Source organism: Gallinula chloropus (genome assembly GCF_964237585.1).
Source record: "Gallinula chloropus genome assembly, chromosome: 4".
NCBI lineage: Eukaryota > Metazoa > Chordata > Aves > Gruiformes > Rallidae > Gallinula > Gallinula chloropus.
This window is the reverse complement of record NC_140088.1, coordinates 27,540,655-27,559,315: the sequence shown is the minus strand read 5'-3', so window position 1 is coordinate 27,559,315 and position 18,661 is coordinate 27,540,655. Positions and strand designations below refer to the sequence as shown.

The 18,661-nt window shown below is 41.8% G+C and overlaps 1 protein-coding gene across 4 annotated transcripts in view; it reads left to right on the top strand.

Annotated features, from left to right (window-relative positions):
- Window positions 1-1,662: 1,662 nt before the first annotated feature.
- Window positions 1,663-18,661, top strand: part of DENND2B (DENN domain containing 2B) — a gene marked incomplete at its 5' end in the record, with an annotated part of 89,353 nt that continues 72,354 nt past the window's right edge. For all 4 annotated transcript variants that reach the window (XM_084262648.1, XM_084262647.1, XM_084262646.1 and 1 more), the window contains one exon: window positions 1,663-1,742. In XM_084262648.1, the coding sequence (XP_084118774.1) occupies window positions 1,663-1,742 (80 nt within the window). The remainder of the gene's footprint in view (window positions 1,743-18,661) is intronic.

Genomic DNA, 18,661 nt, shown 5'->3' with positions numbered 1-18,661 from the left:
TAATAGTTGTTATTCAGCTTATACCATGTTTATATCTCTTATTTTTCTCACCTTAACTGCTAATAAGTGGTTCAGATTTAACACAGTAAAGGCATTGAACTGGTGACCGGAAAACATTAAGAAAACTGCTGGCTCCCTGTGGAATGCACAGTCCTAGAAAGCTTGGCCAGCAACAACGGGTTTCCCTTCCTGTCCCAAGCTAGCCCTTTCCTAAGTGGAACAGGCAGTTCTTAACTGTCCTGTTATCTTGATAATGCAATGCTAACAATAGCATTGAGACACAGGAGGAATCTTGGGGACCTTCAGTGTAGAAAAATGTTAACAACTGGGGGAAAAAAATTCCACTTAATCCGGGAAAATCAGTGCGTGACTGTTGGAGGACAAGTAGACCTGGAGTCTGTGGTCAGCATGACTGACTCTGCCTCAAGTCATTTCTTACCTTATTTGTGGCAGAACAGTTTGGGATAAAGAGGTTTAGAGAACGTCCTCCTCACCCTGATGGGTCTATTTGTACAAGGATTTTGTGTGTTGTCAGTAACCAGTTTGCTTTTGAGCATCACATTACTGCTGGCTTCTCAAGCAGTCTGAACTTTCTGTGGGTTTGAGTAAACAAGAAGTTTTGTAATACTCCTTATTTTTGCATTAACTATGCCATTAATGGTTGTAAAAATTGGTAGTTCTGGTCAGAGCCTGGGTGGTAGTGCTGCAAACATGGCCTAGAAAGTAAGGAGCATCTCAGAAACCACCCAGAGTGTGTGCCAGCAGAGGTTACCACATTTACATCCTTGGGATTGCATCCTCACCCATATCCACATCGTCATAGTCTCCCTTCAGTCGCAGCATGGTGTTCCTATTGAGGTAGAATGATAAGGTGCTCGGCTGTTCCTTTGCTGGCATGCAGCAACCTTACTGATGTAAGGCCCATGATTTGGGCTCTTCATTGTATATATATAGGGTTTTTACCATGGCTGAAATGAAATTTACAGCTTATTTGGTAAATAACTAGGAATTATTAATGTTTATTTATATTACCGGAGGTCTTAAAAGTGTTCCAAGACAGTTTTACTTATAGAATCTTTTGGCCAATTGAGCCCATTTATAGATATTTTCCTGTCACAAGCAGATCTGAAAATCGTATTCAACATATTTGCTATTGACCATATTATCTGTTAGAAAATATTTCCACAATAGAGCTGCATGCTAAAATTGCAGTTTCTTCCCTTTTTTTGTGGCCAAAATGCCAGTCATAGCTATGGTATTGGCAAGCATCACTCAGTGCAGTTAGTTACTGGGTTCTCGTTCTGATGGATGGAAGAACCACACCAAACACCTGATATTTTATGGGCTCTGTGTCAAGTGGTATTCATCAGACATGCCAGAACCTGAAGTGTACACCTAATTCCCCTAAGATATCTCCCTTTATAGCACTGGGCTCTGATAAACTCAGCTGGGCATGTGAAAGAGAAGCAGCAGAGATGTAGGCTTTAGTTTTTCAGGATCATAGCTACACTGATTGCATTTTACAGAACGAAAAGCAGCCCAGAGTTCTGCCTTTACACAGCATAGTGCTTCTAGCAGTCTTGAAATTTAATTGTAATTTGGGCTTGTTGAAGCTTAATTTACTTTTCTTCTCACAGATATCCAGATTTTTAGAAAGCAGAAATGACCATGACTGCCAACAAGAATGCCAGTGTCAACAGCAGAGCTGGAGGGAGTAAAGTGCCTCAGGACACTCTGGATAGGTAAGTGATGAACTGCAGGCTTTGTCGGTTCTGAGAAGCATTTGCCTGTGTTTGGAACAAAATCTCTGTTGATTGGTAGCAACCTCTTTGCCAGGCTGAGAGAAGTTTTTGGTAGGAAATGGAGGAACAGAGGAATGAAAAAAAGGTCTGCTGCTGGCTGATCTCTGTTGAGCTATTGCTGCTTGCTGGCTCTTTGCGATGGTAGCGATTGCAAGGAAGGACCTCTGTAGAAGGCACTGTCTAGGCCTCAGGGCTTTGAACTGACCTTCCTGGCCGTATGACTGCATGTCAACTTTGCTCGGTTGCCAGTCTCCAGGTTGTGTTTTGGTTTGGTTTCTGGCCAATTTTCTCTGCTGAATGTGCCTTGACAGATGAAGGGTGGAGACTGCCTCCTGTTGCAGGCCAGGCAGTGAGTGTGAAAGGGTTTAATGTGAAGTACAGGGCTCATCTCTGTTGCTTTGCCTATTTGGCCTCCTTTATGTAGCGTTAAGTAATTTACGGAGTAAGTAGATCAACTTAATCATTCACATAACTGTAACCCAGGACACCTGAAGTCCTGGAAATCCTGTGGGAATCGCTCTCTCTAGACCAGGAAACAAAGTGTGCTTGCAAATTTGTGCATGTTTACTTGTTGCTAAGATATACTGTTCCGGTCCATCGGAAAGCAGTGATGCAGATGCCTGTAGGTAACGGGTACTTTTCACTCATGAATTAGTGCAGTGGAAGAAGGGCAGAGTCAGTTGTTGCTCCTTGTCCTTCAGTTTACAGTGATCAAGAGCAGGGTTCTGAGGACAGGAAGTTTTCTTTGGGCAATTCTGCTTTGCAATATTGCCTTGGTATGCAAATAAACAACTCACCTGCAATGAAGAAGTTCACATACCTGTGTCAGAAGGAGTCTTGTTCTCAGCCAAAGCCTTTACAAATGAATGCTGGCTAATTCAGCCTTTGTCCTTTGCACAGGACAAGCCCACCAGCTGTCTCATCCTGGGACCGACAGCTGCAAAACCCTCTCTTCAATCTGCAGCCCCACTAGGGTAGCTTTGTTATGCTTTGAGTGGGAAAGTTTAGACAACCTACAGATTAAAGAACCTTTATGAATTAGCTGTTGGAACACAGGAGCAAAACTCTAGACTTTGGATGTCATCTTAGTGAGGTGAGCAGAAAGCCACAAAAACTACAGGGTCTTTTTTCAAATGCATGAGGTGTCTGTTGATGTGTCTATGTCCTTAGTGTAGCTGTATCCATCTCTTCAGGGGATTCTTGCAGGGGTATGTCATCCTGTTCTGTTTTGAGGGGCTGTTCTACACTCCCTTACACAATGACATGCCACTGTCTTAATTTTTCTTGTGTTTTGGCTCAAAACAAGACTTTAGCCCCATTATAAACACCATGGAGGAAGGATGTGAAAATAACTAGCACTAACTTTACAGTCTCTGTACTGCAGTAATACCTTTGTACTGGGCAATAGAAACAAGAAAGGTGCTCTGTGACTGTTCTCACCATACCTGACTGTGGGTATCATACCTGAGAAGCTGTACCAGGGTTACTCCTACCTGATAGCCATACATGTGCATAGGGGGCTATTACTTTGCTGTTTGCAAATACATTAGTATTTATGAACAACTTTGCTGTTTTAAATATATTAGCAAAGACTGATATTCAGGTAAGTAGATCATGGAATTGGCGTTTGTTTTTTATCCACTTGAAAAATGAAACTTCAGAGACAAAAAGTCCCCACTCTGGCAGCTGACAGATAGAATAGCTGGCAAAGATGGAGAAGTTCAGACAGAGAAAATAGGGAGAGTTGGCTTTGATCCTAGCAGGGAGCTGTAGGTCAGCTTGAAAGCAATGCTGAATACTGGCTTGGTGTAGCAGACCTGTCATTGTATTCTGAACTTTTCCAACCACAAGCAATGGAGAAGGGAAAATATAAACTAAATTCTGAGACTTTTGGGATGGACGCAATGGAAGAGATACATGTTTTTAACTGTTTCTTTCTTTCTGTTTTTATTTAAAGGAAAATGTCTTTTTAATGACACATCTCTGTTTTGCATTTAAATATTCTGGGTTTGTTCTGAGTTTTAATTGTCTTTCTATATTTCATGCACATAAGGCTGCCTCTGTGTTGCCTTCTGTATCTAATAACTTATTTCTCTCTGTCAGTAAACTGCCACACCTTCCCACTTATCTAACATATTACCGAATCACAATAGTTCCAGGCTGTTGGTATGAAATGGCAATCATCCTGATTACCCGTGGTTAGGCTGGCGTACAAAGTAGCAGACAATTAGTAAGAACCTTAGGTAGAACCTTGGCCCTAGTCCTGGTCTTGCCAGTGACCTCTGTTGAGGCATTGTCACACCCTTCTCACGTCCAAAACTTTCATTAGGGTGGTTTGCCTTTCTGCCTCGTAGTGCTGTGCTCCTTCCACTTCTTAAATGATGCAGTTGGCTAAAGATATAGATAACCATCATCCATCCTTTTGTCTTTTATTAGGCATATTAAGCTGCATTAAAGCTCAGCAGAAACGGACTTGATATTCTTGTATGCTTCCCAGTTTGTTAGATTGTGCATTTGGCATCTCCTAGTACAAAAGAGTAAAAACATTTAAGTGGGGGAGAGGGTGGCTGGAGCAATTTCTAGAGAGATATTCATATGTGGATATTAAAACCAGATCCCTAATGATATCTGGCATTCTTAAGCTGTTTGTCATCTTTCCATCAGCACAGACAGCTTGGTGCTGAGAACGTAGGTCTAGACTTCAGCAAGCTTTCGGCCTACTCTCTTGTTTTAAAGTCTTTTCCATTCTGAGAATACTTTAGAAAGTACTGTGGGATACTAAGTTACTGGATAATAACTGTCAAATAAACTGTCTTTCCTTATAATCACCATCTGTTTTGATCAGAATTTTTCAGGAAAACTTTTTGTAAGTGCAAGTATGGACCTGAAGCTAAGGAAAATCTTGGAGTTGCACTTGCGTGACAGGCTGTCATGCACCAGTTCTCCATCCATTACTGTGTCTTATGTAATCTTCTTCACCTGCCTTTGTGATGCCCTGTAAGATGATGTTATTTGAGTCAACCATGAGGACACTGTTTCAGTCAGACTGTAAATCAGCAGAGCAAGTGCTGGCACAATAAAAGTGTAAGGCTTGTGGGATTTATTGTCAGCATGTTCAAAGATCCATGAAAACTCAAAAGTCATTGTCTCTGTGTATTGTGGGACTTGACTGGAGATTTGCAGCTCTGCAAATGTACTTTCTCTATTCCTTGAGGGAGTAGGGTTTCAGTAAGTGCTGATACTGGCATAACCCAGGTGTATTAGTCTCCTGGTGGCCAAGACAGCCTTTCAGTGTCATTTTCCTGTCAATCCTAGTTTTGATGGCGTTTATTGTTGCAAGACTGTTTGGTTGGACTCAATGATCTTTTCCAACCTAAAGGATTCTGTGATTCTAAGGCACAAGGCGTGCTTCAGTGATACAGTGTCACCATCTGGTTCAACCTTTTGTAGTTCCTTATGGGACAGAAGCAAAGGTCAGTAATGTCTGTAGAAGTCTTTCTAATTACTTTGGCTGCAAATCAAACCCTCATAAATCATGGATTTAAATTTTAGTATGTATCTTTAGTGAAAAGGAGGTGCCTACACCTAAACATTTGTACAACTGCATGCTTTGTAAGCATCAAGATTCTTGCAGGGTAGTAGAAATCTCTGAAATGATACATGGAACAGAGATGGTAAATAGAGAAGACCCATTTCCATTTAAGAACTAATACAGATCAAATAAAATGAAGCTGGTGGGTTGTAAATAAGGTACTTCTTTGCATAATGTTTTTAAACTGTGGAACTTACCGCTAGAAGATGTTGCAATCTGATAAATTCATGGAAGAAAAATCTACCAAAGGCTTGTAGCCACAAAGTCTATTAGTCAACAAACTTTTAAGCTGGCTAAGTAGCACTGCATGCTTATCTTGCTCTTACTCTCTTCTCTAGGCACCTATGAACAGTCACGGTCAGTGACAGAGCCTGGACTAGTGATGCTCTTTGGTCCAAGGCAGTGGGGGTGTTCTGATGTTGTTTGGAGCAAGAGTCATTTATTGGAAGCGAGTATTAGAGAGTTGGCAAGAGGATTATTATACTTATGAAATGAGGGTTCCTGGCTTTCAGTGAACTTCAAGGACATTACTTTAATCCCTTCTCCTGAGTCACTGAAGTGAATGCCAAGGAACAGGAGGTTAGGAAAGCACCTTACATGTATCTGAAGGTGACTTCTTAGCAATTCTGTCAGGAAGCAGCTGCAGCTCTGTGAAAAATCTTATTAACTCTTTAACAGGAGACAAAGGAGCCCATAGTATGCTTGCAACTCGTCCGTGTGACCTGTTTGTGTCAAATGACTCCTTGGTTTGATTGCACCATACTTAAGAGGATCAATTTAACTCTGAGAAAACGTTAAGAAAACAGAAGTTGAAGAAAAGGCGTAGCGGTATTTGTAGCTCTCTCCCAACAATGTGGCTTGCTTTCCCTTAGCAAATGATTTAGTACTAATATTAAAGCTTTAAGAAAAATCTTGACTTGATGTCTGTGTTTCAGCAGTAAAAAAATGAAGATGTACAGTCACTTCAAAAATAAGCCCTAGTCAAGCTGCATTAATTCAGTTTTACAGCAAATAGATTAATTTATTTTTAGGTGAAATTGATTCTTAGTCCACATTAATAAACCAAACTGAAATAGTTTGTTTCTTTTCAAGAAAGAATTCTCTGGTGGTGAAGGCCTAGGCAGAGGACTAGAAATATTTTCCCTTAGGAGCTGAGACTTTGAAATTCTTAAAGAAAGGAACATGCGGCTGTGTCTGGCACTGGGGTTAAGCAGTGCTCTGCTGCGGTCAGTGCTGAGCGTGGGTGTCACAGGCAGCATGTTCTGCTGGCTTGTCCTGGGGTTGCTCTATTCTCTTCCACAGTAAGTTTTTCATTTCAAAGATGACCTCATGTCAGGAGAAGAAAAACCTGTCTGTGTAGGCAGAAGTTCTGTCTGCAGAGAGACTGTGCTCGTGCACTATTTCTCTCTCATTTAGAGACATCAGTTCATGGATGCAACTGTAGTGCTTTTTTGCTTGCTGTTATCTGATATGTAACAATATGATTTCAACTTGTCTATTGGGATCCCATTGTTACTGTAACTCCCCATCCCTAATAGAAGAAAACCCCCAAAACGAATAGGTACCCTTCAGCTCTGTGTTAAACTTCAGACACTGTCCAGATTTATTGTCAGGTCATTCATCCAGATGCATCCCAGTTTGCCTGCCCTGGCAAAGGAACTACCTTGCCACCAGCGCAAAGAAGCTGGGTACCTCAGGGGCAGACAGGACAACGCAGACCACCTCCCTCACCATTACTGGGACAGAGCGTGGGGAGGGGCATAACTCTGCATCCACTGACTATAATATTTATTACATGCCCTGAGTTTTCTGAATGGGAGAGCACTGTGAAGAAAGCAATAACTTGGAAATGAAAGGATGCATCCTTTCTCCCTGTGTTGTTCTAAAACAATGAGGTTTTAGTCTTATTTGAAACTTTAATATGCACAGTTTTTCCACCAATTATGATATGTGATTGCTGTTGTGTTAGCACAATTACAATGAAGAATTCTCTCATCTCTTGCTCTTTCTTTCGAAGTATGTGGACAGTGTTGCTGTGACTGATAGAAAAGCTGCACTTCAGTTGCAGGTGCAAGGCTGTCTGCCTGGGCTCTACAGTTAGTTGTATGGCTTAAAGGGGTCTCCATAGAAGAGGTTACAGATAGCTATACTACTCTTCACACCTAAATAAAATTTTCAGTGTGCATGATGTTCCCATCCGTGCCTAACAGAAAGTTTAGTGGGATTTTGGGATGCCAATTCAATTAGTGTTACAGGGATACACTGGGGGGAAAAAATGCTGATGCGTTTGCTGCTGCCTCTCCCACTTGCTGAAACACTTACCAAAACCACCAACTGAGAGCAGTGTGTCTCAGTGACAACCTTTCCCTGGAGCAGGCACACAGGTGTAGATGCAGCTGACAGGGACAGAAGGCAGGGGCCCTTGAAGCGGTTGATGGCTTTGCACAACTTCCTTTGTGCATGGCTTGGGTAGGACAGTGGTTGTCATTTAACGTGTATTTGGGTGTACAAGTCTGTTTTCAAGGGACTCTGTCGGGGAAGGAGGGAGACTGGTTTGGAAATGAGAGTGACCTAGATATGCCTAAAGCAGGGAGCTGGGTCTTCATTTTATATATTTTAAAATACATTTAAAGCATACATTACACATTATAAAATAAAATCTTCTTTTGCTCGGTCAGCTGTGGGGTAGCCTGGTCTAAATCAGCTCCTAGTTTTCCTAGTCAGAGCAGCCCTCAGGGACTTTGTTAGAGCATCAAGAGGCCAGTGGTATGAGTTCAGCTAATGTGGTCTTGATGTGTCACTGCCTGTGTCGGGCCGCAGATGAAGCAAAGCCCGGACCGCTGACCTCAGCTGTGGGATCACTCCAGGCAGCTGCCCGCGGCTCTCAGCAATGAGGCATCCCATGCTGCCCTGCTGAGATGTGTTTTCCTACAGAAACACCAGTGAGAATCTTTTAAGCTCCTCAGGAATTTGTCAAACAAACCCCGTAGAAAATGTTTGTTATGGAGTTTTAATTTCCCTTTCCTGTCAAACAGCACTGTCACCCATGTGGCCTTGGTGATGTGTGTTGAGTCTGGCAGGCTAGTTCACTAGGTCTGTGTGCACGTGGTTTGGTACCCGGTACAGCTGCTGTGATTTCAGGCAGCTAAATTGCCTCAGTTCACGGGCTCAGGAACAAACTGGAACTGCAGCTCCCTGCAACTTTAAAATAAAAATCCAAACAAAGTAAGTTGTTGTTTGTTTGGTTTTTTTTCCAAGCCACAGGCAATTGGGAGAAACCTTCTCTCACACACCTGTCCCTTCAAAGTCAGCACGTCAGATTGCAGGGAATGCTTTGCTACTGTTAGTTTTGTTAAACATTAATGCCAGTTTCCTCCCTCTAAGCATACAAAGGGACAGAGGTTTTGACAAACGCGCTCAGCCCGTGTGTCATTTGTTGCTTAACAAGTGAAGCAGCAGCACTCGGGAAGCACAGACTACGGTCGGACTTGAGCGGGACTGAGAGCAGAATTCCTCCATCTGTTTTGCATCTTTCCAGGAGAGGAGAGCTTTGAGTAAGTCTGGGATCAGTGGGCTGAACTGATCACCGTTGTGTGCTTGTCAGAGGCATGAGAGGAGGAAACTAAAGCAGAAGTGAAGAGCATGTGGTGCCAGAGTACCAAACTCTTTAATGTCCTTTCCTATAGCCAGCTTTGCAGTAGATGGGCTTTCTACTCCTAGGCAGGAACTTGACACCAGCCTTCTGCTTACTAAAGAGAGCGATAGCAATAGCTTTAACTTCTGGTGTTTGTCGATCTGGTATAGGACAAGTGACTTTGTGGGACTAAAATTCCTTGTTCAAAAGCCCCTCCTCCCCCTATCTCTCTTTCTCTTAGGCAGAACTTAATTTCTCTGGTGGGCTAAATGCATGTTTCTTGTCTACTCTAAAGAGATTACTTCTTTTTTCTCTCTTTAGTCCTTAAACGTGACTTGTATGTTACACAGCAGTATTGATACCCTTGCGTTCTGCCACCGCTCTCCCTTAGATACGTCTCTGGGTGACACTGTGTATGAGGAATGACAGCCTTTTCTTCTGGCGTACTTAGGACGCCTACTTTGGGAATACTAAGCTAAATTTGCTTTTACTGTACAGAAGGAGTTAGTCTATTAGGGAAGGGCCATACTAATTTATACCTGGGCTGAGCAGGGTTTACAATGACTGCGCTGCTCTCGGTGCTGGCCAACCGCATTAATGCGGAAACCCGGCATTAAACGCAGTGCTGCTGGCTCACTTGTGTGTCCTGTCTTGGGTTTGATGCCCGGTCTCAGGGGTTTTTTTTTGTTTGTTTGCTTGGGGTTTTTTTTGGTTTTAATACATTTTCTAAGAAACATTCTGGAGTATGAGGCAGCTTGAAGTTTTTTTCCTTTCCCACTGAATAAATAGCAGAAGTTATATGGGTTTGTGCTTTTCAAGAAAAAATAACGTATTGCGGGCCAAACTCGGTGGGGCTCTGAGGGATGTAACTTAGGGTCAGAATCTAGCCTTCCATTTGGTGCTTCAAGTATTCATTAGTTTAGAGCTGATGGGATACTGCAAGGAGTTTGTTGTTAGTTTTTGTAGTCTTTGGAGAACAAATATTTTCACAGCTGATGAGCTTATAAACATTGCTAGTTGCTTTTTCTTGCTGCCTTAAACACAGATGTTGGTATTGCCTCATTTGCTCCATAACATTTTAATTTTCTTGGTGCTTTGTCTGATGCTATCTATGTATCTTCTTTTAGGGACATGAGGTTTATTTTTGGTACTGTTCTGAAAAGAAAGGATGTGTGAGAGAAGAAATGTCTACTTGCTTTCATTTGCTTTAGGTTAAAGTTTAGTTCCCCTAAATTAAGTAAAACTTGCACTTACTTATGGCTGTGCAACATTCCAGATGCATGTCAGTGGTAGTAAAAGGTTTTGATTCTCAGGATTTGAATATATGCAAATTCTCTCCTAAGACAGAAAAAATAAAAGAGTGTTGGCCAGCATCTTATAGACCCTAAGAGGCCAACAGAAGAGTGTAAAACTAAATTCACAGTTTTATAAAAATCTAGTGAGAATGAAATGTTTGTAAAGGATATATAAATATCCCAGGTATTATCCTGATTCCAAATTTAGGCTTGAGATCCCACAGCTCTTGTAGGTGTGGTGATGAAATGTGGTCTGGGAGGGTTCATTTCAGCTGTGTGAGTAATGGACACGTTTATTTTACCCTTGATCCTGGTGAAGAAAATGATGGGGAGTGCCTTTCCCTGACCTAACTGTTGACAATTGTGGTCCATAAAAAAAAACAGAGATAAGCCAATGTCTGAGTCTTCTGGAAAGTTTCCTTTAGATAATGTTTTTGAATATTGGTGTGCGCAGTGCTCGAGCACTGGCTGATCACTCTTTTGTTAATAGTCAGTGAAACTGATTTAGGACAGGATGCAGCCTTTGGTCAAGTTAAATTTGGCCTTGTGTGGACTCTTATGTAAATAAGTATGACACCAACAAGTATTGCAAGTCACATGCAAGTCAAGTGTGGCGCTTTTTAAGGTTATTATTTTTATTCTTTTTAAGTTTTCACGTGTCTGCCAATGGATTTGGGAATAAATATATCAAACATGCTTTTCAAAGCTGTGTTCAACTTTAATAAAAAAACAATAATAAAACCCACAAAAAAACAACTAACAGCTCTTGTCTGGATAAGCCTTTCATATGACACTCAGTTGAGGGTATGCCCAACATATTTCCTGCCAACACATTTTATTTTCCTGGCTTGTTTATCTAAACAAAGTAGAATGAGGCATACAGTAACCAGTCAGATATAGTAACCTAATGCAATTTTCAGTGCAAACATTATTTAGACCAAAACTTTGTTTTTCGTAAGCCTGCATTTGGACCAGGTCAATGCCTTAAATCTTCCTGTAAGAACAAATTTTGCATCAGTTTTCATCTTTAGCGTCTTCTCTTCAGCAACTCTTGATTTGGGCTGATGTAACCCAGAAGAAAATGAAACCATGATTCACAGACATTTAAACAAAGTGAACAAAAAAGGGACATCAGTGAAACTGAAATTCTTAAATTCAGCTAATTATTCAAGTTCTTTACAATCTGGACAGTGTAATGTGTACCAAGGGTCATGTCTGTCTGTCAGAGTTGGCATTTCATACAGTCAGAGCCACTAAAGAAAATTATGATAAGAGAGGCGAGGGTCATAAACCTTCAAATCTTTCTGCCTTCAGAGGCGGGAAGCAAGGATGTCAACACAGAACTCAGAGGTCAGAGTAAGTCATGACAGCAGTGGCACCTTCCAAAATGCTCTTTGTACCCTCAACCTGTACCCAAAACTGTCCTACTAGCTGTTTCTCCTGAACATACAAAGTGTTGCATATCACTTGAACATGTATCTCTGGTATCTGAGAACGCAGTTAAGTGTTCTTGCTTTGCTTCAGCACCTCCGCGAATCGTATTTTGCTTATCAACTGGTTCTTCTCTTTTCTGCTTCTTCAGGTGCTGAAAAAAATAACCTACAACTGGTGTTATTCTTGCAGCTGTTCACATAAGTCATGGGTTGTGAGAGAACTTCCAAAGTGTGTTACGAAGGTTGGCTTTGTTCTTAGAACAAACAAACAAAACCTCCCCCCAAAACCCAACCCAACAAGGGCGTATGTGCCTTTTGTTAGGAGAACTGGCCATCTCCAAGGGTTGCGATGACTGTCACTGCAGAGACACGGCTGTTGGGGTGCGATTGTGTAACAGAGTGACTAAGTTCACCAGGGAAGGTAATACCCTTTATTATTTTGGAAATACCCTTTATTGCTTGGAAAAAATAGTCCAGGATTTAGGCGCAGAGACCTTTGGAGACCTAGGCAGGTGGAAATGCACTCTGCTAGGGGACAAAGAAGAGAGGGTGAAGCATAAAATGAAGCTGAAGATGAAAAACAGGGGCACGTTTCTCTAGCCTTATTAGTAACAGTGTCAGGCTGCTTCACCTGTGTTATAGGAAGGTACAAAAAGAGCTCTTCAGCAAATAGCTCCCTTAGCATGATGTCACCTGGAGCGTGCTGACTGTCTGCCTTTATTCCAGGTTTTGCTTACAGAGAGGTTTGCACAAAGTTGAACCGAGTCGCTGCGGTTGTCTTGATGGCAGGATGGCAGCCAGCTGCCGGTCAGAGGCCCGGGCACACTCTTTAGATAAAGGGTGAAATGAGAATTACTCCTCTGTTTCCCCTGCCCCAGATGGTCTGTGAGCTGCCTGCACAATGCCTGAGCTTCAAGTGCACGTTGACTGCTGTGTCAGACTCAGGCAGGCTGTATTCACACGGGGCTGATGTTGAGGTTGCTCTGGATTCACAGAGGTAACGCAGGAGCTCCTGTTCTGCTGGGACTTTAAAATTTATTCTAGTTTATTATTTTAATATTTATTTGGTATTTTTTCCTATGCAGTGGAAACTCTAGAAGCAGCACAGACATTTTCAGATCTTTTCAATCGCTTTGGTGCTATTCTGTTGTGACATACTGTATTTTCTCCAGATGCCTCAGGCCTCAAACCTCATGGATAGTGATGTTAGTAGTTTAAATGATAGCAGAAATTAACAATGCTTGTTTCATAGCAGACAGATGGATAAAGGCTTCAAGCTTTATAACCTGCTCTTTTAGGATGCTTTCTCATTGTGTTAAATAAACTATTTTACAAACACAGAAAACTGGAAAAAGCAAATCTGAATAGAAAGACCTCACTGGACGTTGGCAGCACACTGAGTACCAGAGCTAAGCTGGTGAGTCTGGAAGGAAATTGTGGATGCTGGTAGAACAGGCGAAGAATTCTGTATTTATTCTGAAAGCAACTTCTCTGAGTTAAAGATGGGATGGAGTCCTGAATTCCCATTCTTTTTCCATCCCTATTAGATATTTATTCTTAGGTCTATTTGATGAGGTTTTGTGTGACCTAGAATTTGATTTATATGTAAAGCAGGGAAAGCAGGCTTGGCTTTATTCTGGATTAGTGTGCAGCCAGGACTCATGACTTTTTGGCTTCCAGTTCAGTTCTTTTCCCTTTGGGTATAGAGTATTTCAGTAAAGTGTACAATGACCTCGTAAGTTTTTCTGACTTGTCAGAGCAGGAAAGGGATGAACCTATTTTAGAACAGCTTTTCCAAACCACAATTCCAGACTTGGAGGTCACCAAACCCAGAATGACCTCAGATATTTTAAAAACTAAGCATTACAATTCATAAAAATAATTTTTAAACCATCCTAAAATGCGTGCATCTAAACGTAGGAAACTTGCAAAGCTCTGGCAGAATTAGTTCCACAGAGTTTATTGCTTTGAGATTCCAGGGCAGATAAGCAAGCATGTTGAAAAATCACCTGTCCTTTGAAAAAGCAAAACTGAGAGCTTCCATGTGTGCTGGGATGTTGAACAGTCATGTTTAGACATGCTGCTAAAGAACAAGTTTCAAGGACTGGCAGTTCTTAAGTAGACAAATAAGAGCTTTTGCATTCTGCCTGATTTAAGAAAATGCTGTTGTCTGCTGTGTCACCACACTCTCTCCAATACAAGTCCCAAGATCTTAAGAAAACAGGTGAGACATAAGCATGCTGGACTGTTTCCATAACATAGTAAAACTAAATAACAGTGGAGGTATAACAGTGGAAATATCTATTGCATAAATTATTACTTAGCACAGGCTATGGGAAAAGAGTAACTGTGAGGGAGGCTTCCTTTATTCAACTTTGAAACATATTACTTTTTTGAGGTGAGATGGCCCAGTGCATTGTTATTTCGGTGGAATAGAGAGAACATCTCCCCAGTATTTCGGTTCTTGCTTTTGATTTACTTTGTTTTTTAATCTGTGCACGGTCAGCTCCTGGTCACTGTGAGGAAAAGTACAGCACAGGCCAGGCTGTCTCCTGTGCTTCGCAGAGTCACCTGTCTGTGAACAGGGTGAGTGAAAAAGGCTTCAACGTGGCATGGTATAAAAACCATCCTGCGCTGCTTGTGTAACAGGAGAGGACAGCCACAAACCCAGAGCAGCAGGCAGCTAGCCCCCTCAGTCTAGATCATTTTGCAATTTCCTGTTATCTTCTTAACCCTTAGAAATTCCTTGGCAAAAGGATGTACCTAGTACATGTTGACTTAACACAGTTTATTCTACAGTCCTTGTTGGATTTTTTGCTGTCTTTACTTTGCAGATCCAGTCTAATTTGAGTATTTAGGATTGGGCCCATCAGCTTTGATTTATGTGCCTGTTTTTTGTACAGCTGTAGAGCACGGTTGCCACTTCAAATAATTTACTTGGGCAGAAAGGCTCCTGAATGTCACTGGTGTAAATCAGCCATTGGCCATTTTGCTCCTCGAGCCGTAAGAACACAGTTTGACTGCAGTCAGCTGAGTTTCTGTGTACCTTCTCTTCATGAACTGACTGCAAAGACCTGGAGCTCTGGAGGGGCTTTTATACAGCGGAATTCACAGGAGCACTCTTGTGAATGCATCCCATGTTTGTTATCATTAACTTAGTACTTCTTGGGGCCACAGAAACTAGGGCTTTTAAAAGCAGCACACAGAGCTGGATCTTTTTGTTTCACAGTCCGAGTGGCCTATCATTTGGCAGCTAGTTCTGATAGGGTTGCAATTTTTATTTAAATAGAAAGTATCAAAATTCCCTGGGGGGGGAGGGGAAATCAGAGGTACAAACAGAAAAATAATTGCCGTTTCTATTTTTATTGTATCTTTGAACATTTTGTGATACTCACCAACTTTGATTTTATAGCCTCAGATTTTTATTGTCTCATTCTAACTGCTGGGAGTTCTCCATCACTAGCACACAGTCATGGGAACGAGCCTATTTCAAACACTCTTATAATGCAAATTCACTTTTCAGTTTGGAAAGTATTTTCTGTCTTGTTTTTGTTATAATGCCAAAGTCAACAATAAAGGGAGGAGGTTATCAGAAATGCAGATTTTTGGGGATTTTGAGCTCAAAAATCATAAAGGGTCAGGTGGAAGAGGAGTTGTTCTAGTGCCTCTTATATCACTTTCCACGCTAGAGGCAAGATATGACAAGTTGTACTGCTTACTTCATTACCAAGGTGAATCAGCTCAAAAACCACCTTACTACTGTGTGCCCAGCACTGAGTGCAAAAAGTTCACCTCCTCTACTCACCACAAGTGATTATTTATGTTTAAGATAATGAAATATTATCTGTAGTTATTGGGTTGATTTATGCAGAAAATTGCAATACCATATGCTAAGCCAGAGTGCAGGATATATTGTTGTAGAAAGGTTTAGTGCCAAACAAAATCGGATTTCAATGCAGTAGTGCAGGAGGTCCCTTTTGTCTGGTCTTAATGTTCCCATAACCCCTAGTTACATGGAGTAACAATAGTATTGACTTTCAAATCCTCTACTCCCAGTACAATTAATAGAACGAAAGATTCAATTCATCTGCTTTTCTGTAGCGTGCAAGGCAGCTGTCTGAGCTTGGATGCTCATTTGTATTTGAAAAGAAAATGTCAAAACTCAAAGGAACATCAATATGGGATCTTCTCTGGCATCTCAGCTAAGCAACAAAGCCATTTTGTGCCACATGTTTTTGTGATGGTTTTGGTGATGGTTGCACGTTTAACCCTCATGCTAACCACCTAGTAACCCAGTTATACCAGTCTGACTACTTGCATTTGTCCCCTGAGCATTTGATGTTGCTGCCTTACAGAAAAGCCTTGCAGCAATCATTGTTATTCTGGGGATCCAGGATCTCGATGGGAGTAGGGGAAGGAAAGGGCACAGTGTCACAAGAAAATGATGCTGAATCTTTGCTTCTCTGTCCAGTGGTATGTTTTATAACTCATCTCAAAATGTAACCAGGCCACTAACTGGTAATGTTTGATAACAAAACTGGACTTCTCATCACTCTACAGAGGAAAGCATAGAGGAAATTATTCCTAGTTCTTCTACAGAGGAAGAGGGAATTTTTTTGAGTGCCCCTTAACATTGCTTCAGTCAAAGTCACTAAGGTTTTTTGGCCTTCTTCAAACTACTCTGCTTTGTTTTTGCATCCAGCAAGGCATGACTGGAAGATTGCTGTAGTGTGTTCCAGTCCTGTTTGTGCCCGAGTGTTGCTGTGCCAGGAGCTCTCACGGGCGTGTGCCTGCCCCAGGCAGGAGAGCGCTTTTCTCTCTGTGTGCTGGGGGTTTCCTGGCAGCAGAAACACTCCTGGTGGGAGACTGTGCTAGTTACATTGGCACTGCCAGTGCCAAACCTTTTCAAAAGTGCTTGTTCTGTGCAGGTCACAAAAGAAAATATGCAGAAACACTGGTTCTACTTTGAGCTTCTGTTGGGGGTGTACACACACCTGCTCTGTTAATTCAGGTGGCAGTTCAATGGTGGCAAATACCCTAGCAAGCCATTGCATCCGTTCCCAGTAGTGGTGCATCAAAATGCACGTGTCATGCTTGGTTCCAGTCACACTGGTGGGCAGGGTGTGCTTCCTTCTCACTTTCCTTTGCTCCAGGAAGGAAGGATTCCAGTATTCACACTCATGGTGTCAGGCACAAAGTAGGAGCAGCTCCTAACTTGAGGGACCTTTCTGTGCTTCCAAACCACTGCGTTACAGCCTGACCATGCAGGGTTCTGCTTTTAGATGGACCACTGTCCTGCCTCTTGCTCAGTTCAAAAAATGCACATCTTCATTTTTGGTTTTGCATCTCAAATTATGGGTAGAAATCAGGCCTGAGCCCGTAATGCAGTCAGTTTTCACTCTGAATACAAAAATGCAAGTACAGCTTTTTAATGTGGTGAAAAGTTACATTTGCTTGGGAGAAACTTCCCTTTTGAAAATTCAGGAATCCAGTACGTTATATCTTGTTCTCAGAGTTTCTTGGTTCGCATGTCTTTCAGCTATTTGGAGGCTTATACTGGTTGTAGATCTGGACATAGATAGGCTCATCTGGGCACACAATAAAATCCCCAGGATTTAGGGTTTTCAACATTCAGTTGTAAAGATAATTTCAGATTTTTCATCCTGAAGTCTGAACACATCCATTTGGTTTGCTCAGTAGCCAAAAAGATTTACGTGATGGTAGAAATGTGTGGGCTTTGCCATTCTTTCCAATGGAGTGTTGACAATGGACATCTGAATTCGTGCTTAAAATCGTTTCTTTCTCCAGTCTTTTGCTTGAGAGAAGTTCTTTATTTAAATATGCATTAAGACCATAATTAATCATAAAATGTTATTATTTGAGTGTCATATGAAATAATTTGAGAGTTGGTAGCTGAGCATTTCCTAGTATTCTCTCTTACAAGTTTCCAGAGAATTTTGCAGTTACATCTTCAACTACCTGAAATCAGGGCAGCTTGAATGTATTAAAAATTAGTTTTTTGGCTCTTGCAAGGAGAAATTCCTGTTGCTTCTGTTTCAGACTTCTTTAAATGCTGGCTGGAGCAACAGAAGCCTTGTTTTGTGTGGCGGGCCAAATCTGGTAAATACACACAGTAACGTGCTCATGATCACAACTAATTCTGACATTATTATCATTGCTCTCAAACAGGTTAAGTCCGTGATGAAATGGCACAGTGCCCTGAGAAAAAACAGGGGTAAGCAGAAAACCTAAATAAAATACTAAGCAAGCAATGTTTTCCTGGCAAAAGGTGGGAGAAAGTTCAGAGGAATAGAATCAGCACTGTGAGGCTGTGTGTGAGCTCATCAGGCATCAGTATTACTGTGAAATGACAGGATCTCATCGACAGGAGCCTGGAAAGACCCAGTGTCTTTTTGTCAACACGTTGCCTGCTCATTTTTCAGTAAATGGGCTCCCAAGCACGAGCATGTTGAAGTGGGAAATTCCCTGGATCAGAGCACCAAAACCTGTTGTCTTATTCTCTAAGTGTTGGTTTAAGCAGAGCAGATGGGATTTGCGAAACGGAAAGATCACTGAGCAGCTCTTGCCAGCTTGCCCTTCCTCAGCACAGGATGATCTGTGGAGTCACTGCTGGCGCTTCAGGAGGGCTAAAGCTGTGCTGTGGATGGAGTCTGAGCTGCTTAGCTCAGAGCAGGGCAGTGGGAGGTAAGAGTCCTGTAACTCTCCCATGGCAAATCACTAACCACCCTGCAGTCACCTTTCATCCCTGGTCAGAAATGGAACTGAGTATTGTTATTAGTGGTTACAAAAATTGTGTGGATCACAGATGCGGACTCTTCTAAGTTCTTATTACTGACTGTACTCTGATCTCCAAAGGACATAAAACCAGCTCTTTGACCACCTCT